This window comes from Colletes gigas, unplaced genomic scaffold, assembly GCF_013123115.1.
Source record: "Colletes gigas isolate AHSC1104 unplaced genomic scaffold, ASM1312311v1 Colletes_gigas_Sc00008, whole genome shotgun sequence".
Lineage (NCBI taxonomy): Eukaryota > Metazoa > Arthropoda > Insecta > Hymenoptera > Colletidae > Colletes > Colletes gigas.
Window position 1 is genome coordinate 3,608,240 of NW_025106637.1, and position 17,870 is coordinate 3,626,109.

General features: G+C 42.9%; 1 protein-coding gene across 1 annotated transcript in view; it reads right to left on the reverse strand.

Annotated features, from left to right (window-relative positions):
• The window catches only part of LOC122396981 (neuroligin-4, X-linked-like), a 273,670-nt gene extending 263,076 nt beyond the window's left edge, over nucleotides 1-10,594 (reverse strand). Inside the window, exons 1-2 of the mRNA XM_043395780.1 lie at nucleotides 10,347-10,594; nucleotides 8,648-8,823 (exon numbers count right to left, since the gene is read on the reverse strand). Of these exons, the coding sequence (XP_043251715.1) occupies nucleotides 8,648-8,823; nucleotides 10,347-10,594 (424 nt within the window). The remainder of the gene's footprint in view (nucleotides 1-8,647; nucleotides 8,824-10,346) is intronic.
• Nucleotides 10,595-17,870: the final 7,276 nt, after the last annotated feature.

Below are 17,870 nucleotides of genomic sequence, written 5' to 3' on the forward strand. Positions count from 1 at the left end.
CGAGCTTCGGAATAAACCTGAAACAACGGGGGATAAAAATTTCGTTTTTATTTTAATTCCGCTCCGCAATTGTTTCCGCTTCGCGTGTCACACGGCTAGCAATCTAAAAATTCGGCACGCGCGCTTCTTTGTTACGCTTTATTCGCTGGTATTTTTTGCCAAGCCAGTGATCTAATTCGCCGACGCTGTTTGTCACCCCCCGCGAAAGAATACCACCGGAAATCACGACTAATTTTCGTGTCGTTTTAACCGAAGTTTCAAAGAAAATTTATACGTATGTCGAAGTGACTTTGCTCGACGAGTTAAATGTGTCGCTGCTGGTTGTCGAACACTTTGCGCGTTACAAGTTAATTAATATGCTCTTGGAATGTGTGTGTTCTTCAAAATTTCGATAACGAGTGACTCTTAAGCCGCCGAGTACTAAAACACAGTTTCATTATGGACGCGGTGGAGCTATGAAAATTAAATTTAAGCGTTCGTTCAATAACGGGAGCACGACGTCTGCTCAATGGCTCGGATATTCGTTGGTGGGGATCATCGTGTGCTGGGAGACGTTATTAATAAACTGGTCCGGGTTTAGAATGACAGAACGTTTAGGCGAGCGCCTGTTGTGCAAATGTGGGAACGGACTGCGAACGTTGGATGCAATAAAATGTGGAATACATACCGGCAAGAGCAACCGGTATGTAGGGGCTATGAGAGACACGTAGGTGAAGAGCCCCTTAATCCCTCCGGTCATGCGTTTCTGACGTCTCGCATACAATAAGCGACTGAACAATAAAGTTCCGGAACGGAACTGTGACTGTAGAACTATTTACTATAAACGCTAGTTCATAACGTTGGCGCTGCGTGGCTAACGTTAAAGTAATTAAATGCAACGTGAAATGCAGTTGCTCGCATTGTTCCTCGGACACGGCGCCATTCTGAATTTGTTATTTCGCGTAAACGAGAGTTGCTTGTATATTCTGCCGCTTATATCATGAAAATATAAACGATCGATCGATGTTTATAAGTAGACAAGCAGTAATTTGACTTTCTCGTAACTAAAAACTGTATAATTTGGACAAAATGAACCATAAATTAAGTGTCTTCTGGTTCTAAAGGGTTTTGACGCCTGAATCAGTCTGCTCCAGAGTCGGGTTGAGCAAAATGTAATCTGGCTACATTTGCCACGATGACATGTAAACGCGCTCCGATCATGCAGCAATTACACGACCATTAGATAGTTACTACATGCTTCCAAGATTCGCGATTACGATTACACGGTAATTACATGGTAATCAGTGTGCAATTACGTATGTCGAATTACATTTTCCTCAATTTTTGTTTTACGCAATATTTAATACCGAGACGGATGCTGATACCATTTCTTCCAGATATGTATTTATCGAGTTCGCGGTAGACTTTATCGCCGAGTAAACATTTTTACGATCGTAAACATGGTTTTATTCGTTGACCAATCGGTGCCATAAAATCCGTGGGAGCTAACAAAGAGAGTGGCAATCACACGGCCGCCTGCGTTCCAAACTCCCGTGGCACGGGTTCGGGGAAGGTGGTAACTTTTATCCGGACGGCCGCGAAGTAATAATCAAACCCGGTAACTTCCAGAAAATTCGTTTCAACTCTGAAATACTTGGCCGCGGAGCGTGAATCGCGGGCATCCAGCCACGGGGCACGGCCCGTGAAATTATTTGCTCGTTCGCTCGGGACGAAAGATAAAGTGGCTTCCCCTGTTCCGCGGAGAGCGTTCCTTTGTATCGTCGATACGGGATCCCACCCTTAATTCCCGTCGATGATCAAGCACCCTTTGCACCTCGAGCGAGCGTTTTCTTGCTCGCCCCATGTCGCGCATTTTTTTTCCCGCCCGACGCCAACGAGAACGCGAGTTTATGAGGGTTCCGGCTGGATTTATTCTCAGACTCGACTCGACGGGAGAGATACGAGTTGGAGGAGCAAGAAACGTGCAAGAAAGGCTGAACGATTCGATTGTTAAGGGTAGATCTTCCTTAAAAATATTAATATTTATAAATATTTTGGAATTTAAGATGAGCTTTACCTATTTACGAAGAACAAAGAAGGAAAGTTGATACTTGATGCTTGACTCCATGAAAAATAAATAACCAATAAACTGCTCGATGAATTATGCCATTTACCTGTGCTGTCTACGTGATATATTCTCACCACAATCTTTATTGACTACTTCTGCAGTAAAAGTAAGACGATAAGGGCCTCATCGAGGTATTTTCGCCCGTAAAAATCTACCTGACAGACACGTGATTTATATCGACAGCTCGAATGACGTAGCAACGTTCGCAACGCGTCCGATCGAGATAATGTCCCGGATCGGGGTGGATCATTAATAAAGAGGAGCCAGTGGAGAGCGAGAAAAGAAATATGTAGGACATTTAAGTCTTCGTTCTAATCGGACGACTCGTCGCCCGCAACACGGGCGAAACCCTTTCTTCTCCGAGCACCTTTATCTTTCGTCCGGCGAAATATAGGTCGGCCCCCGAAGAAAAATGAAAGAGCCGAGCAAGACCGAATTCGAAAGCCCGTCTAGGAGGCGAGCCGCGTGAAATATTCAGAGAATTTCCTCCGTTTCTCTCGCGTTTGATGGCTCCACTCTCCACTGTCTACTCTTTTGCCTCCGTCTTTGAATTTCATCTCCGCGGCTCTTGCCCCACCGACCCGCGGTCCATTCCTGCCACCCCCCCCTCCGCGTCGATGCGTACGGTTCACGTATTAAAAAAGACACTGACGACTCTGTTCGTCGGTATTTTATTACGCGAATGACTCGTGGACTTTGTCAAAATTCCTCCCGAGTATCCTAAGAACGTCGTTCTTTTCGACGGAAATTGTACCCCGAAACTCGCGAAATTGAAAATGTTTGAAATTTCGAAACGCTTTGACTATATTACACTTCTCGTCGCGCTCGAGTTGAAAAAATTTCAGGGGAAATTGAAAACCACGTTTTCAAACAAATTTGAAACGTTACGCGATACGTGATAGATTTTATGACGGAAATGTTAAGAGATAGGACCAATGTTCTGTGGTTTCACTTATTTCATGGGGTTAAGGAACAATTTTTCGAATATTTTTACAATTTCTACATATTCTCCATCAAAATACGCGTCGTTTGCCGCTTTAAACATTAAAATCCCCCAAACCGTTCAGAAGTTACGACGGTTTAAAGATACGCACGAAATTTCAGTGAAACATATCAATGGTATGGTCAGACATTTCAGTAAAGAATTTTTTTCTCGAAAATGCGTAGGCTTTCGGGGGTATGTGTATTCACCAAAAATGATTATAATTGACCCCTGCAACCAAACATATTTTTTTAGAATGATTTGAAATATTTTAATTTTGTCGAAAAATTTCACACCTTCTCTAATTTTTTTCTAGGAAGTGCGTAGGAATTCGGGGGTGTGTATATTCACCAAAAATGATTGTTATTGACTCCCACAACTGAAAATAATTTTTTTAGAATGATTCGAACAATTTTTTTTCGCCCTAAAATTTCAGTGAAACATATCGGTAATATGGTCAGACATTACGGTAAGGAATTTTTTTCTCGAAACTGCGTAGGATTTCGGTGGTATGTGTATTCACCAAAAATGACTGTAATTGATGCCCCCAACCAAAAATAATTTTTTTACGACGATTAGAAATTTTTTTTTCACCGAAAAATTTCTGCTCCTGGTCTGCCGTCCGATAACACTGGATTAACTCTTTCAATCCTTCCTCTAGTCAACTTACATGTATTTTCGCATACGCTACAGCTGTCTGCTCCTGTAGGAGCTGTAAACTCCTATAAGATGTAAGATCTACTCGTATACCGCGTAAAATTTGGAAAAGTTAAATAACGTAACGATTTCACTGTATCGAATCATCTTTTCGTTATTTTTATGATATCGAATTCTGTTCTGAACTATGGAAAAAATGACAGATCGATTTATTCATCTCTGACCGCCTAAGAAACTATCGGGAAACTTCAATTCCCGGGTTCGTGCATCCGCGCGCGACTTTGAGGGCGGCGCACAACGGCTGTCGTTACTTTTCTGCTCGAAGCTGGCCGCGGGATCGATCGCTCACGGCGACACGAGTCGGGCAAAGTACGCGGAACCACATTTAATAATGCGGTGGCGTGTATGAACTTCTGCTGATGGCTGTTTGGAAGGGTTGTCGGAAGGACTCTCGACGTCCTTGTTGCTGGGGATGGCACTCAGACGAGACTCCTTTGGAGTCTCCCTTTTGTGTCGCTACGGTGTGCTTGTTGCGCGCTTAAACAGGTAACTTCATAATGTTACCTCGCGGGAACCGGCGAGTTTCTGTTAACGAGACGCTACGGTACTAATTGCGAACACCGTTTCTTTGATGGTCCCGCTGTCTATACGATTGGCAGAGCCTGGGAGTTAGTTGCCCGACCAACTTAATTACCGTTATTGCACGGATCTCCGAGAGCCTTTAAATCTTGGCGATTTAAGCGTCGCGCGAATTAGCTACGCCGTTCGAAGCTGTTTACGAACCATAAAGTACGCTTCATAACGAGTAAAACATGGACTGGCGAATACTAGAATTATTTTAAATACGGTATGTGTCATAAAAGTCTGAAACGAGGGCGTACGGGTCCTCTATTAGAAATAAAAGTTGTCGCACAGCCCACACCGACAGTCCCGAAGCGTTCGTACCGCCATTGCCAGTCGCGTCATCGAATCCTACCTCCTGTTTTATGACCGACCCAGTTAGAAACGTTCCATCCTGAGCCTTGCTAGACAACGCGTTGAATGTAGATGCGGTGGAAGCTTTTACCCGCGGTGTCTTATCGCTTTCGAGATAAATATCGCGTCTCTGTTTTAGTAGCATGAAACGGTTACGTTGGACGTAAGTGATATAGAGAACTCCAGACAGTTTCAAGAGCTATGTCGGGTATGTGACATCAAAAGTATTTTTAAAGAATTCATTCTCAAAATTAGATGGTAAAGAAAATAAATCTCGAGAGGACTCTTGAATAAATTCAATGACAAATTGTGGATATTCTTGCACTCTCTGCTTCCAGAAAAGTTGGTTATTTTTTATTATAGGGTATCCTGAATAAATCCATTTTCTGTTTACCGTTGTCGCGTACAGGGTTACAAATAAACAGCTTGTTTCGGGTGAACCATTCGATGACAGGATGTCCAACAGGGGTAGGATGTCTCTAATGTCCTAAGATCATCGAGGGTAACAAACACGCGTAGCCCTTCGGCACCCCACTAAACACGTGTAATGCTTCACGAGCATCTTCCCGGTTCCTGGCTGAATCAATTCGCGGCTGGGTAATCCTACTTGTCACCAATGGCAACGTAGATCGTGTCCTTAGTTGCCAGGCAACTATTTAGCTCCGTGATCTGCCGGAACACATCTCGTCGGTCAGAATATAGACAGACGTATCTTATCAGACCTACTTACGAACATCGACAAAACCACGGCTCGCTTGTTATCAATTCTGTTATTCTGTCGTCGGTTCGAGGCAACGAAGACGCTGAATAAAACGACACGTTCCACCCAACAGCAAGTAAAATGCAAATATAAATGTGAAAATAATGTATACGAATAGTTTATGTTACAATAAACTATGACGTTTACTGGTTAAGATCGACTCGAAATTCCAGCCTGAGAAACCAAGCATATTTAAACAATTTTTTTTACCGATATTTAAAGGCACTTCATTTGTTTATATCGATCACGTTTAAAAATAAGTTTCTGTGAATATTTTGGATATTTACATTTGAAATTTTGCACTCTGTCGATGATGGAAACGAGTAATATTTATGACACTTAATACGTGAAAATATGACAGAAATTAAATCGTCAAATACGTGAAAAATATTGAAAAACACGGCGTCGAACGATTTTAAGATACATTCCCAAAGTTTTCGGATCGCTAGACCTTTTGCAGCGTCGAAACGAAGAGAAAGCGGACAAATTAAAGTCCCCCCGTCGCGTCCGTTGTCCCCGATTCTCGCCGTTTTTCGGATATATAGAAATGTCGCATTATTCACGGAGCAGAAGGGTCGTGACTATTTTTCGAACACGACTGGGGCAGCGAACGCATCCGTGGTAGTTTCGCATTTTGGACAGTTGCCGAGGCAGCCGTAGTTCCAGTAGCAGGTAGTCACGCTCGCGCGCAGACTCGCAGAATGGCGTGTTCTGGTTTCCTGTTCCGGCTTACATTTACGTCTGGATGTTTCATTGTCGAAACGCGAACGTGCACGCCGCGATACATGAAAGATATGAAAGCGGTTTGACCTGGATCCGCGAAACGTAGAAGGGGTGCTGGGGACAGTGAATGTCCGATGTAAAATGTGTGTCTATAGTCGAAGAGGATATAGAGGCAGCGTACCTTTTCTTCGGGTTGTCGCTGACCTTTTAAACTTTGATAAATAGTCAAGAACCGTCGAGCCTTTCACGTTCAAGTTTCGTCAAGATCCGTGATTTAAACAGAACCGGAATTATTCGAACAGTTCACTAATTTTTAATATTTGAGAAAATTTCAATATCGCTGTTCGATCATTACTATACAAAAAGCGGATGAGAATTGTTTTATTGAACTTTGTATATTGCGTTTCCCTAGTCATCGTTAGTCGCTAATATTTTGCGAAGTCTATGAATTAAAATGAAAAATTCCAATTAGTAATTTGTCGATCGGTACTCAATAGTCTTTATTATCTCTATAAGGAAGGAAAAATTCAAGTAAAACACTCGATATATTTCATTCCATCGCATACTTTACCATTTATAAAATTTCATTTCTGCTTTTTTAAACGCCGTAAATAGTTTTCATTTTTAACTAAATATCCCGTATTTTTCTTCTCCCTCGTTATTCAGAACTGATGAGTATTGAAATAACACAAAATTGAAACGTTTAAAATATATTACATATGAAAACCTATGCTTGCTTTCGTACTTTGTTATTTTTCATTCCAATATTATCCTTGCAATATTGCAACTCGGATCGATTATAAAATATCCATCCGAATCGTAAACCGTACGGGTTTACAAAATATTATTTCTACCCGAGGGAACAACAGAACGATTTAGCAGCCATTCGTCCTCGAATCTAGATTAAATCGAGATCACGACGCACTTCTCGACCAATTTACATTTCTACCAACCCGAACAATTCGACCCTGCCTCGCCCTCGCGCCACCAGCCCTTTCCAACAACCACCCCTCTCGACGTGTCACGCAAGAAAACGCCCCGGCATTCCTGTCGCCTTTGCCGTTCAATTTCCGGCTCGGGAGAGGCTACAAGAAAAACGGGGGTTCGTCGAAGGGTGGCGGAGGGTTGGAACGACCGACGGTCGGGAGTTCAAGAAGCGGGGAAAAGTAAAATTTCCTATTTCATGGAGAAAATGCAATGATGTACTATTATTGAAACCGTTCCACGCCGCACGCAGCCCTACGAACGCGCGTGCAAGAGCATCGAGGGGGTGGTAAAGGGTGCGGAGACGAACGCGCACCGCAGGAGGGTAACATATTGCGCGTATATGCCACGATGTTCGACGATTTTGCGCCCCAGAAATGAAACGTCCCGTGCCTGCCTGTCGTTGTCTTACTCGTTGGTAACTTCGAATCTCTCGCGACTGGAACCATCCCCCTTTTTGAGACGATTCGTCGAATATTGCGTCGCCCATGCTGACGTGTCGACTCTACTTCGAGAAATCCTCTCCAAAGAATTACGTCAACCTGACTGAGGCAAAAAAGCTCCTAGTCTTGTTTTAAAAATTATATAAAAAGTTATTTAATTTCATTCTGGATACTCGATAATTACTCGATCTTTTAATCCCGAGTGTCGGTTGGAAAATAGCTTTCCAGTGTAAAGCGTTATCTGATAATTATTATGTCTGCGCGTCAGAATTGAGAACCAATTTGGTAAATTAAGTTTCACGGAGTGTTTCTAATAAAATTCATTCGAGCAATAAAGTAGCTATGGCGAAGTTGCGAGTAACGCGGGATACGTTCGAAGTTCTGTCAGAAAATTTACAGCCGCGTCTGAAAATTAGCAGGAAACTTCTCGCGACCCTGGATCCTTAAATCACTCAGTTTTGAGATACAGCCACTCTCGAGGAATACAGGATGAATTTAGTAACTGTGCCAACGTATAGCTCTGCTCTAAGCGGGGATAGAACAAAATCGTAGAGGAATATTTTATATGGATCAATATCTTCTATCATACCGCGATACGACCTTACTCTCCGGTGCATCGTTCTACTTACAAATTGCAATTGCACGTCTCGTTTAAACGAAGTTATCTTACATCTTTTGCATAAATCGATTTCATAGATCATTCAGCGAATGGAAGGTACGAGCTACGGTCATCGACAACTGGAAATAAGAAACTAATCCTTTCTGTTGTTTCTTACACTTCACACACGATTCATGAACTGCAAAAATGGACACATGATTGATTGACAAGTGTTGTGGTTCTGCTGACAAATAGTTTCATTGGGAAAACCATAGTCGTGTCATAGAATAATAGAAGTTATCGATTTGTACAATAATCTACGATTCTCTTGTAAACGTCAGTGTACCAAATTTTCGTAGATCTTTGATCGATCGACGAACAATAATGGACAATCTGTTTTCGTGGTATAATTACTTACCCATGGCGGGTGCGTAGATGTTCAAGTAGAGGCAATCCTCGCTCTGATTCCGCAGATGTGGCAGCAGTCTCTTCAAGTACTTCAGTCGGCCTTTCGGCATACGCTCCAATGCTTCTTGCTCATTCGAAATGTCGGGCAGCTTTTGGGGGCAGACTGGACCGACCGAGTCCGATAATCTGCAAAGAGGGATTCGTTCGAGCCCACTCATGCGTGACGGTACGGATAAATCGAACGCTCGAATCGCTCGATTCTTGGAAGACCGCAGCTTTTCGAACGAACGATTGCTGTTAATTCCATCTACATCTTCCATTCACCGAGAAACCGACGAGCAAGAGTAACCACGGATACGAGACGCCCATTGGCCCGAATCAAGCGGATCAGAAAGATACCGAACAGTCAAAGAATTTGGAAAAATAAAATATAAACCTGGAAACACCAGTTTCATCTTTTGATCATTGGAAAATAGTATGGAATGCTTTCAACAATTCTAAATTCGAATTTTCAATATAGATTTTCGTACAAATTAATTAAAAAAGTCGTACTTGGAAGAGTATATCTCTCTTTGCGGGTTCTATTCAAACAATCGTGCTCGTAAGCCAAAAATAATTTGGTTCACGGTAGCATAAAGTAATTTCGAGGGTGTACTATTGTATTCCTTTTCGCGAGTAATTTGTTGCAGCCTATTTTCAACGCACTGTGTATCTCTGGTCTGTGTAATGTATGCAGATTAAGGTCATGAATAACTACTCGGCTGTTTCCGTATCGTTACGAAGTGGGCGAGAAGGTAGCTCATGGAAACGAAGAATCGTCGCCTCGCTGCGCCGAAATGTTCGAAATTGTTCTGTGAACTCGTCTTTTCGTAGCTAGCTGATCAAGGGAGAGATCGGAGGACGATTCTCCGAACGCTACACGTTTAGTTTGTTACCCGTGTAAATTAACAATACTTGGACGCGTTTTCATTTTGTCCGCCCGCGGTCGAGGGTGCAAAGATATAGAAAATTGTTTCGTCGGCATTTCTCCGAGTTCCGCAAACGACTTTAAGTGCATTTTTATTCCGAGGAGCCGCGCAGAATGACAGGGTAGTGAGTGAGTATGAAAGGGCGTACGGACTGAATACTTGAGCGAATTTCAAAGGAACAGCTTGACATAACTTTGCAGGAAATATGCCTCTAGAATACGTTTAAGAATCCGCGTATTAAGGGAAATCCAGCGAGCAGAATACATTTCTCTGAAATCAAACCCTTGTAAATTTTCGGCCGTCTCGGACGACGTCGCGAAACACGGCGATTCGTTTCGTTCGACGAACGACGGGGCATCGATTATGCGAACCTCCGTCCATAGTAATTCTCGTCGAAACATTTTACGAACGCTGCCAGACGGCACGGTCGAAAATATTCTGCAACATCGTTATCTCGTCGACTGATCGAATTTTAGGAATACGCATTCAAACAATTAAACTTTCCGAAACACGTGGAAAACAGTTCTCGATTTCTTCTGCTCGGTACCGTGGTTATATTTTATAAAAATAAGGAATAAAAGATACAAAAAAAAGAAATCGATTTTTTTCAAAGGTTCACAGTAGAATACCCCTAGCATTAATATATGTAATGAGAATCGAATGCAACTTGGAGGGCAAAAATGTTTGTTATCGACGAGTTGGAAGAGATAGAAGGTTGACACTGGAGAGACTTGGACTTACCTGACTCCTTCCCAGGGACTGGGCGCCCTGGTCGGCGAGAATCTGTTACCACCGACCGGGGGGGTGGCGTACGGTATCCCCAGGTAGATGTCGATTGGCTTGTGGAACTTGCCGTACTCGAAGGACCGTATCAGCCCCTGCACTTCGCCGTACCGGGTCTGAACGATCCGCGGATTGAGCTTGCTCTTGATCGAGAGCGAGAGGGTGGGCGGTGCAATCAGACAGACGAGAATCAGGAAGAGTTCCATCTTGCTCTCCGACCCTCCCCCCGCGCGCTACCGCCACGATTACCCTGTGAATACGCGCGCGCGCACACACGCTCGCCGACTCGCGCCGCTCCTTGCAATCGGTATCGATCACCTGTCCCCGCGGCGATCGCTCTTCATTTAGGCCTGCTCGAGCGCTAACTGCGCGCCACCCCGACGTAAGCTTGCGGTTTTCCCTGAAATTTCAGTTGCAACCGTTTCAGAGAGCCGAGCAATGGCCGCTGGACGGGCAAAACTAATTCCCGCGGCGGACACGCGACGAGTTCCGGCACCGGGGGCAGTTTACTCTACTTTCATCTTCGAATAATCGTGTTTGCGGCTCGCGCCGCGGAAATCGGATCACGCGGGAATATTCGACGCGAAAAAATGCATCGAAAGGGTGGAATAATATTTTTGTCTATCGTGCACCGTTTTCGAGGAAATTGAGTTTAATATGAATGTAAAAAAAAAAAATCGGGTCGCCTGCACCCGTCCGTCGTTAGAATCGATTTACTACGGAACGGAGGCTACGTACGAACAATTCTCTTTCTGGATTTTCTAGTCAGTTTTTCCTCCTGAATAACCTCCTTCCCAGATTTTCGCCACGACGTGATCGTTACTTTGTTTTTGTTAGTTAATCCTCCGTTGCGTATCGTGATTCAAAAATTATTCACTTTAAACGTTAATTAATTCATGCAAATGTACGAATCTTGAGGAACCCTTTTTTAATTTTTTCAGTCAAACGTCAAAGCGATTATACTTCGATTCATCGTTAAATATTACTTTTGACCATTGCTGGGGTACACAATTTAAAAGCGTAACAATTTTTTTTTTAACTTTTAAGTGTTTCGAAGTATACGGCCGCCCACAGTAAATAATCCAAAAATGATTTCGTCTTTAAGTGGTAGAATAAAAATTCGTGCAACGGAGGATGAACAGCATGCTAGTGTTCCCGAGACTGGTAATTCTGAAATTCGTTGCTAAAACAACCTGTGCAGTAACCTCTCAGAGCTGTTTACGAGGACGTAAAACACGGAATGAGAGATTTCTTACGAAAATTCTAACCTTTTTCCTAGTTCCAGCCCATCGACGATACGCTAAACAGAATAATAATTCCACGGTCGAGGCCCCCCCCCATCCACCTCGAGTTCCCTCGTTTTAAATTCTCATCTCGTGCCGGAAATATTCATCCCTGGATCCTTGATACGAGATAAAATGAAACGACTGTCAGTGATACGCGAGAAAATGTGAAGTTTACCGGTTTGATAAGAGCAGGGAAGTGTACCGTTTGTAAAGATCGTGCTCGCGTAACCTTATACGTCGAATATTTCGTAGATGTAATTGAATCTCGCGAGGGGGAGACTCGAGATGAAATAAGAAACTTGACAAGCTTTGATGTAAATATAGACACAATAAAGTCTAAGTGTGCCTCGTACGTTCCTAATTATAAATTCTTACCTCGAACAGAGTCGAAATTACGTCTATGACGTCAGCTTCGACTCAATTAATAATGCTCGATCGAAGCTTTACTATAGAGCAACGGTGCACCATCGTTTTCATAACTGGGTTAAATAATTATTTTGCCTATAACGTAATTTCGCGAGTCGAACGTCAACGATTTGTCACCACTGCCCTAAACTTTTAAAAACGAGTCGCTCGTGACAAATATCCCCAATCGTTCTCCTATTTTTAAAGCGAAGAAGAAACATTCCAATCGTTAGGGACATTAGACGCCTACTTCTTGTTCGTAAAACTCCAATCTTTGACGGAAACTGGGATCCCTCGACCGCGACGAATGTTTATAAAACATCCCGACAGTTGCTTCGAATCAATTTGATGTCGATCAATTCCGGAGCCCGAGGGCCGATAAGACAGTGTTCCAAAGCGGGCGAAGAGTAAGCGAACGTATTCGTACGTGGAACGATTATGGAAATCAGCACTTATCAGGCCCGACGGGAGACTCGAGTTCACTATCGCCTAACTGGTTCACGTACTCTTCGTCATCCACGTACTGGGGACCAGGAAGAAGCAGATAAGCTATTTTCGGGGCTTGGCTTTTCTCGGTGATCCCGGTCCCGCTTATCAGCGACGTTCGAATCTTTCTTCCCAAATCTATCCTGAAGATTTTCGACCAGGACGAAGGATATCCCGAAGTTCTTCGAAACGATTCGAGGGATTTGCGAAATGACGTCAGTTCGATCATCGTTCCCGGGCAGTCGAGCGAGACTCCCAATAGCACGAGTCCGATACTTTCATCGACGTCAACAAATACATCCTGTTCACTATCTAAACTAAAATTGTAACGCCATAAAAATGATTTCTATTCCCGTTTTTAATATTCGTGCACTAAAATTTAATTCCATAAAAATTACTTTACATATTTGTCTAACTTCGAATGCTCCCTTTGATCAACTAGTCAACCTAAATCGTAAAATCAGTTGCAATTAGTCCCGGGAAGGAGGTTTTAACTCGACGAGAAAATATTGTGAAACTCAGGCTATGTCAACGGATACGCGATCGCAAGATCTTACCATTAGACTCGATCATTGGCATTAAATAACTTTGTTCTCGCCATTCTGGATAACCAGGATCAACAGCAGACGAGGAGTCACGTCTATGAATCTTGAGGCATGCTTCGGAACTGATTGAAACGCGAGGAGACGTGATTTTCGACGGTTCGTTTGTGCCTAATTCCTCGATCTCGCCCCCATTATCCCTCCTACGCTTGCAACAGCGCTCGAAACGGAACAGAGTCGGGAAAACGGTCTCGCGTCGCGTTACACGACGATGTTATTCATACGATCAGTTTAATCACTATTCAAGGATCACGGTTTCAACTTCTGCACTCGTTCCCCCGTCCGTCTGTATTCGGATTATAGGCGCTTCGTCAATGTTACACGCACAGTAAGTCCTGCAACAGAAAAGATAAATCGCTATTAGACTGAGAATGACTAAATAGACTAAAATTAAAAACATGAATTTTAAGCTGATATCTGTATTGTTTTTATTTTTAATATTCATGTAGAATGCAACATTGTGTTATTCTTTTCAGTGGAACAAGCATGACACAACAGTAGGCATGACAACAGTGATGGTGACGCAGTAGTGTAACGACAAATATGACCGACAATATAGTGATATAGCCACGAGTATGCTGATACCGCAGCAGAGTACTGAATATTCAAAATTAATGTATTCCCCTATAATTTCTGTTCCGTAAATTTGGCACTGAAATCTAGTGATTGCCAACCCCCATCACTTGCAGCAACCAATTTAATTCCTCGTGCATACGTGAAACTACAGACAGAAAATTTTAGTCCATCTTAAACTTGAACAATTGCTATACTGTCCGTGGAATGAGTAAACTGAGCAGAAATTTTAAAGATAACGTCGTCAAATTCATTTTATTTCCTTCAATGCATTTTAGAACACCTTAAAGAAGCCAGCCCATCTTCAGAATTGGAGCTGGTAGCTTTATAAGTGACCCAACGTTCACAGATGTTACTACAGAATCTGTCTTCTAAACAGGACATTTGTTCTCCCATCCTTGAAGAAAGATATACGATCCTGGTTCGTGTTGTACTACGTGTAAGTGCAATCTTGTGCTCTACTCGTACGTATCAGGTGTCATTTTAAAGTACAAAAAGAAGCTTAAGAATCAGTATCTTATCTAAGCATAGATATTGAAAATTCATTACGAGATATAATAAAGAGTGAAAGAAACGTTGAGTTTACTGTCTGATTCTGGAATTTTAGCTCGTAAACGTAGAAAACCAACAAGTGAAACCTTCCATAAAATAATATTTTTATATAGTATATTCCTGTACCCTCAGAGGTTGATGATAGCTGCTCTTATCCATAAACTGTGATCCTCGAGGGAATGCAGTTTCAGGCTGTCAAAGGAACGCATCGACGAAACGAGCAGCACTCCAGGATAAAAAAAAAACAGTATAAAAGGTCCGAACGATAGTGCATTCTACAAAGATCTATGGCGGGCGATTTATTCTTCCGTTTCGAGATCGTAACGTTTTTGTGTCCCAAGTTGATGGGTCATAGTACATCGAGGGATTGGAGTCAATGGTCGAGAACGTAAAACGATATAGCTGTATATTCCTCTACAAGTCAATACAGATAAGAAGCATAGTTAGGAAAATAAGGGGGATGGAAAGCCTAGTCAAACATGAACGTTGATCCTCGATATTGAACATCCAACATGCATACGTAAACTTTCCTCCTGTGGAGCAGACTTCAAGGGAATCTCTTCTCTCAGGAAAAGATAAGCCACTTGACAAGGTTTAACATCCACTATCGGGAAGAAGAAGAGTTCGAAGAGCGTAAAATTATTATTTTCACGGTTGGAAAATAAATTTCTCCCATATATCGAGAGAATTTAATCACAATACACGCGTATATAAAAATACGAGTTTAAAGGCTCCTGTCCGTAAAGTGTTTCTTATAATTCGATACGTCGAATCAGCGCGAAAATAATTCGTATCGAACAGCTAAACCTGCCCATTAAATGACCACGCGCGAAAATGTGCGTAACTTCGATAAAATTCACTCCGAAAACGCTCGGATCGTTTTCATTCCAATTTTACGCTCGATGATTTCGATCGACAAATAAAACCAAAGCTGCGAAACACCGATGGAAGGCTCGTATGAAATAAAATAAATGGACGGAACGAACGATAAAATTAATACAACGATCCGTGGATCGTATCGATTTTATACCAGGCGACAAGGCACCAACCTCCCGTGAGTGTTCTTGAGCGAATTCTGCCCGTCGAAAGTGATTTAACCGAGAGGATAAAATTCCTCGCGCCAAAAGCATCGGCAAACATCGCGACGATAGGACGAGATTTCACGGAAGTGGGTCGCCCGATTGTTCTAATTCCCCAAAACTTAATACGCTTACGAAATCGCCGTTCCCGCGATTTAATCGTCGCGAGCAGTTTCTGAATAACCTTTCTCGCGTTGGTCGCGGATAAAACTCGAACGCGTTCTTTCGGCGCTCGCTTGTTATCTGAAGAGCACAAGCAAAGCACGCTATAGTATTCTCTTTCAGCGAAGAAAGGAAGACGCCTTCTCGCGGAGGTAGGCACGCCGTAACAACGCGCAGTTTCGCGTCCAATTAGCACCGTTAAATAGACTAATCGAGGGAGTCGAGCAGCACGGCCAGTTACCAGCGCACCTGCTATACCTATATCGTGCTCCACAGTCGATTAGACAACTACCCAATAAGCGACTCCACGGCGCGGATATTATCGGGCTGCCGAGGGCAAATGACGGGAGGCTGCGCTGAGAAGCGTAACTAGATGGCTTTCGAGGCGCGAAGAGCTCCGACGAGGAACAGAGAGGAGACGCCAGAAGGTATCTTGGGAACGGACACGGCATTTTCCACCGTACGCTAGTAAGAAATAAGTAGCAGTCGCGCCAAGGAACTCCAGTAACGTGAATAGTTATCAAAAACTTGATAGAAACTAATTCCCCGTTTTAATGCTCACTGAAAGTTTCAAACTGCCGCGGAAATCTTCCTTTGTCTTTCTGACTTCCTAATTTTTCTACAGTATTTCAATATATAAGTGTTCCTAGATCCACTACATTTTCAGATTTGATAAACTTCGTATTTTCTTTGGTAAGTAGTATCGGTACAAATAATATTAATAATGCAGCCTTGAGCTTCATGTTCGTTAAACACGGCGTTAAAATTAAATAAAGCTGACTGGGAAGTTGGTCTCCCCCGTACCCACGCCTTCAGAGATTGGGGGAATAGTAAAACTCAACGTTTCAACTTCCAAGTAATTCCGCATATTCGCTGGCTGACGTAACAGCTTACACGCCGGTGTAGAACTTCCCGTATTCATAAATGAAATTATCTCGAAACCCCGGGATTACAAACAGCCGACTACTTCCGATTCCAGCGTCACGGTTCAGCTGGAACCGAGTATCACGAGTGCATTCCCACCGCCTTCTTACGAAACGTCCGGGAAACGGCGAGAAAACGGAAGACGAAGAAGAAGGGAACGAAAGGGGCGAGTCCGCTGCGTAACATCCTGGCCGGGCCACTAGCACCGCGTCATTAACCACACTGCACTCCATTTCACCCTGATTATCCCGTGCTCAACTGCTGGAACAGTCGTTCGCATACCAAACGGCTGGACGTCACACGCGTGTATACGTGTTGACACGCACGACCGAGTGACGCTCGCCTCCTGTGCACACAGCCTGTGAGAAGTTGCCAACTGATATCTGCGGATCGTGCTGCTTGTGTTTCCCAAGTAGTAATAATTGTTTCTAACGGACAGCGCGACTCGAACGACGGCAGCTGTCCTCCTGCACTGCGGGCTCTCGGTTTACCTAACGTGTATCTTCGTCGTTTAGCGTAACGAGAATTCAAGATATCCGTTCCTTGGATGCATAACAATCCATCTATTATTATTAGTTTAAAATATTGTACTTCTATTGATACATATTAACACTAAACCAAATGACCAGTTCTTTTTCTCTTTTACTAGGCAACGTACTTCTAATTTTTCCATTACATGTATGGAAAGTTAAAATATAATTCTTTTCTAAAGTATTCAATACTTAGTCTAAACGTGCATACTTGGTACTTGAACTTCGTATAGAAAATTTACGAACTACGTTGAAATATTTTAATTTTCATCGGACAGAGGAAACGAATTTTGTTTCAAGAGAACAATTATTTACGAAAAAACAGCATGGTGATTATTAAATGAACAATTTATAATCCAGTTTAATCGCAAAGTAATCGTATGATCGATAGGAATTGTTGAAACTTCGTTGGATGTATAGTGTAAAAATAAATTGCAAAATAAACATAGAAGACAGCATAAATAGTAATGATTATTATACTCATTCGATAGGGGATGAAATGGCCTTTAAAATGAGCGTTTGTGCGAGTCGATAGCTTTATTAGTTCCGGAGATATGGCGATTTTAGTTTCAAGTCGATGCGGTGGCTAGTTTCGGAGATACGAGGGTCCGAGGCGTTTGTTTACATTCTTACTGCGGCCTTGTCAAGGTCGTTGACCGCGCGCGCGCACATTGAAAGTAGGTCACTCGGTCACGACAGTCACGAGTCACGTGCGAGAAAGAGAGGTCCGGCGCGACGCGTCAGACGGAGACAGCGATAGTCGAATTAAGAAAAATTACCCCTTTACATAAATTACGATATCTCGAAAACGGAAAGTCCGATCGCCAAAAACCAAAAGCCATTTCAAAGAGGAAGGTTTACCGCTGCTAACGACGGCTCAATA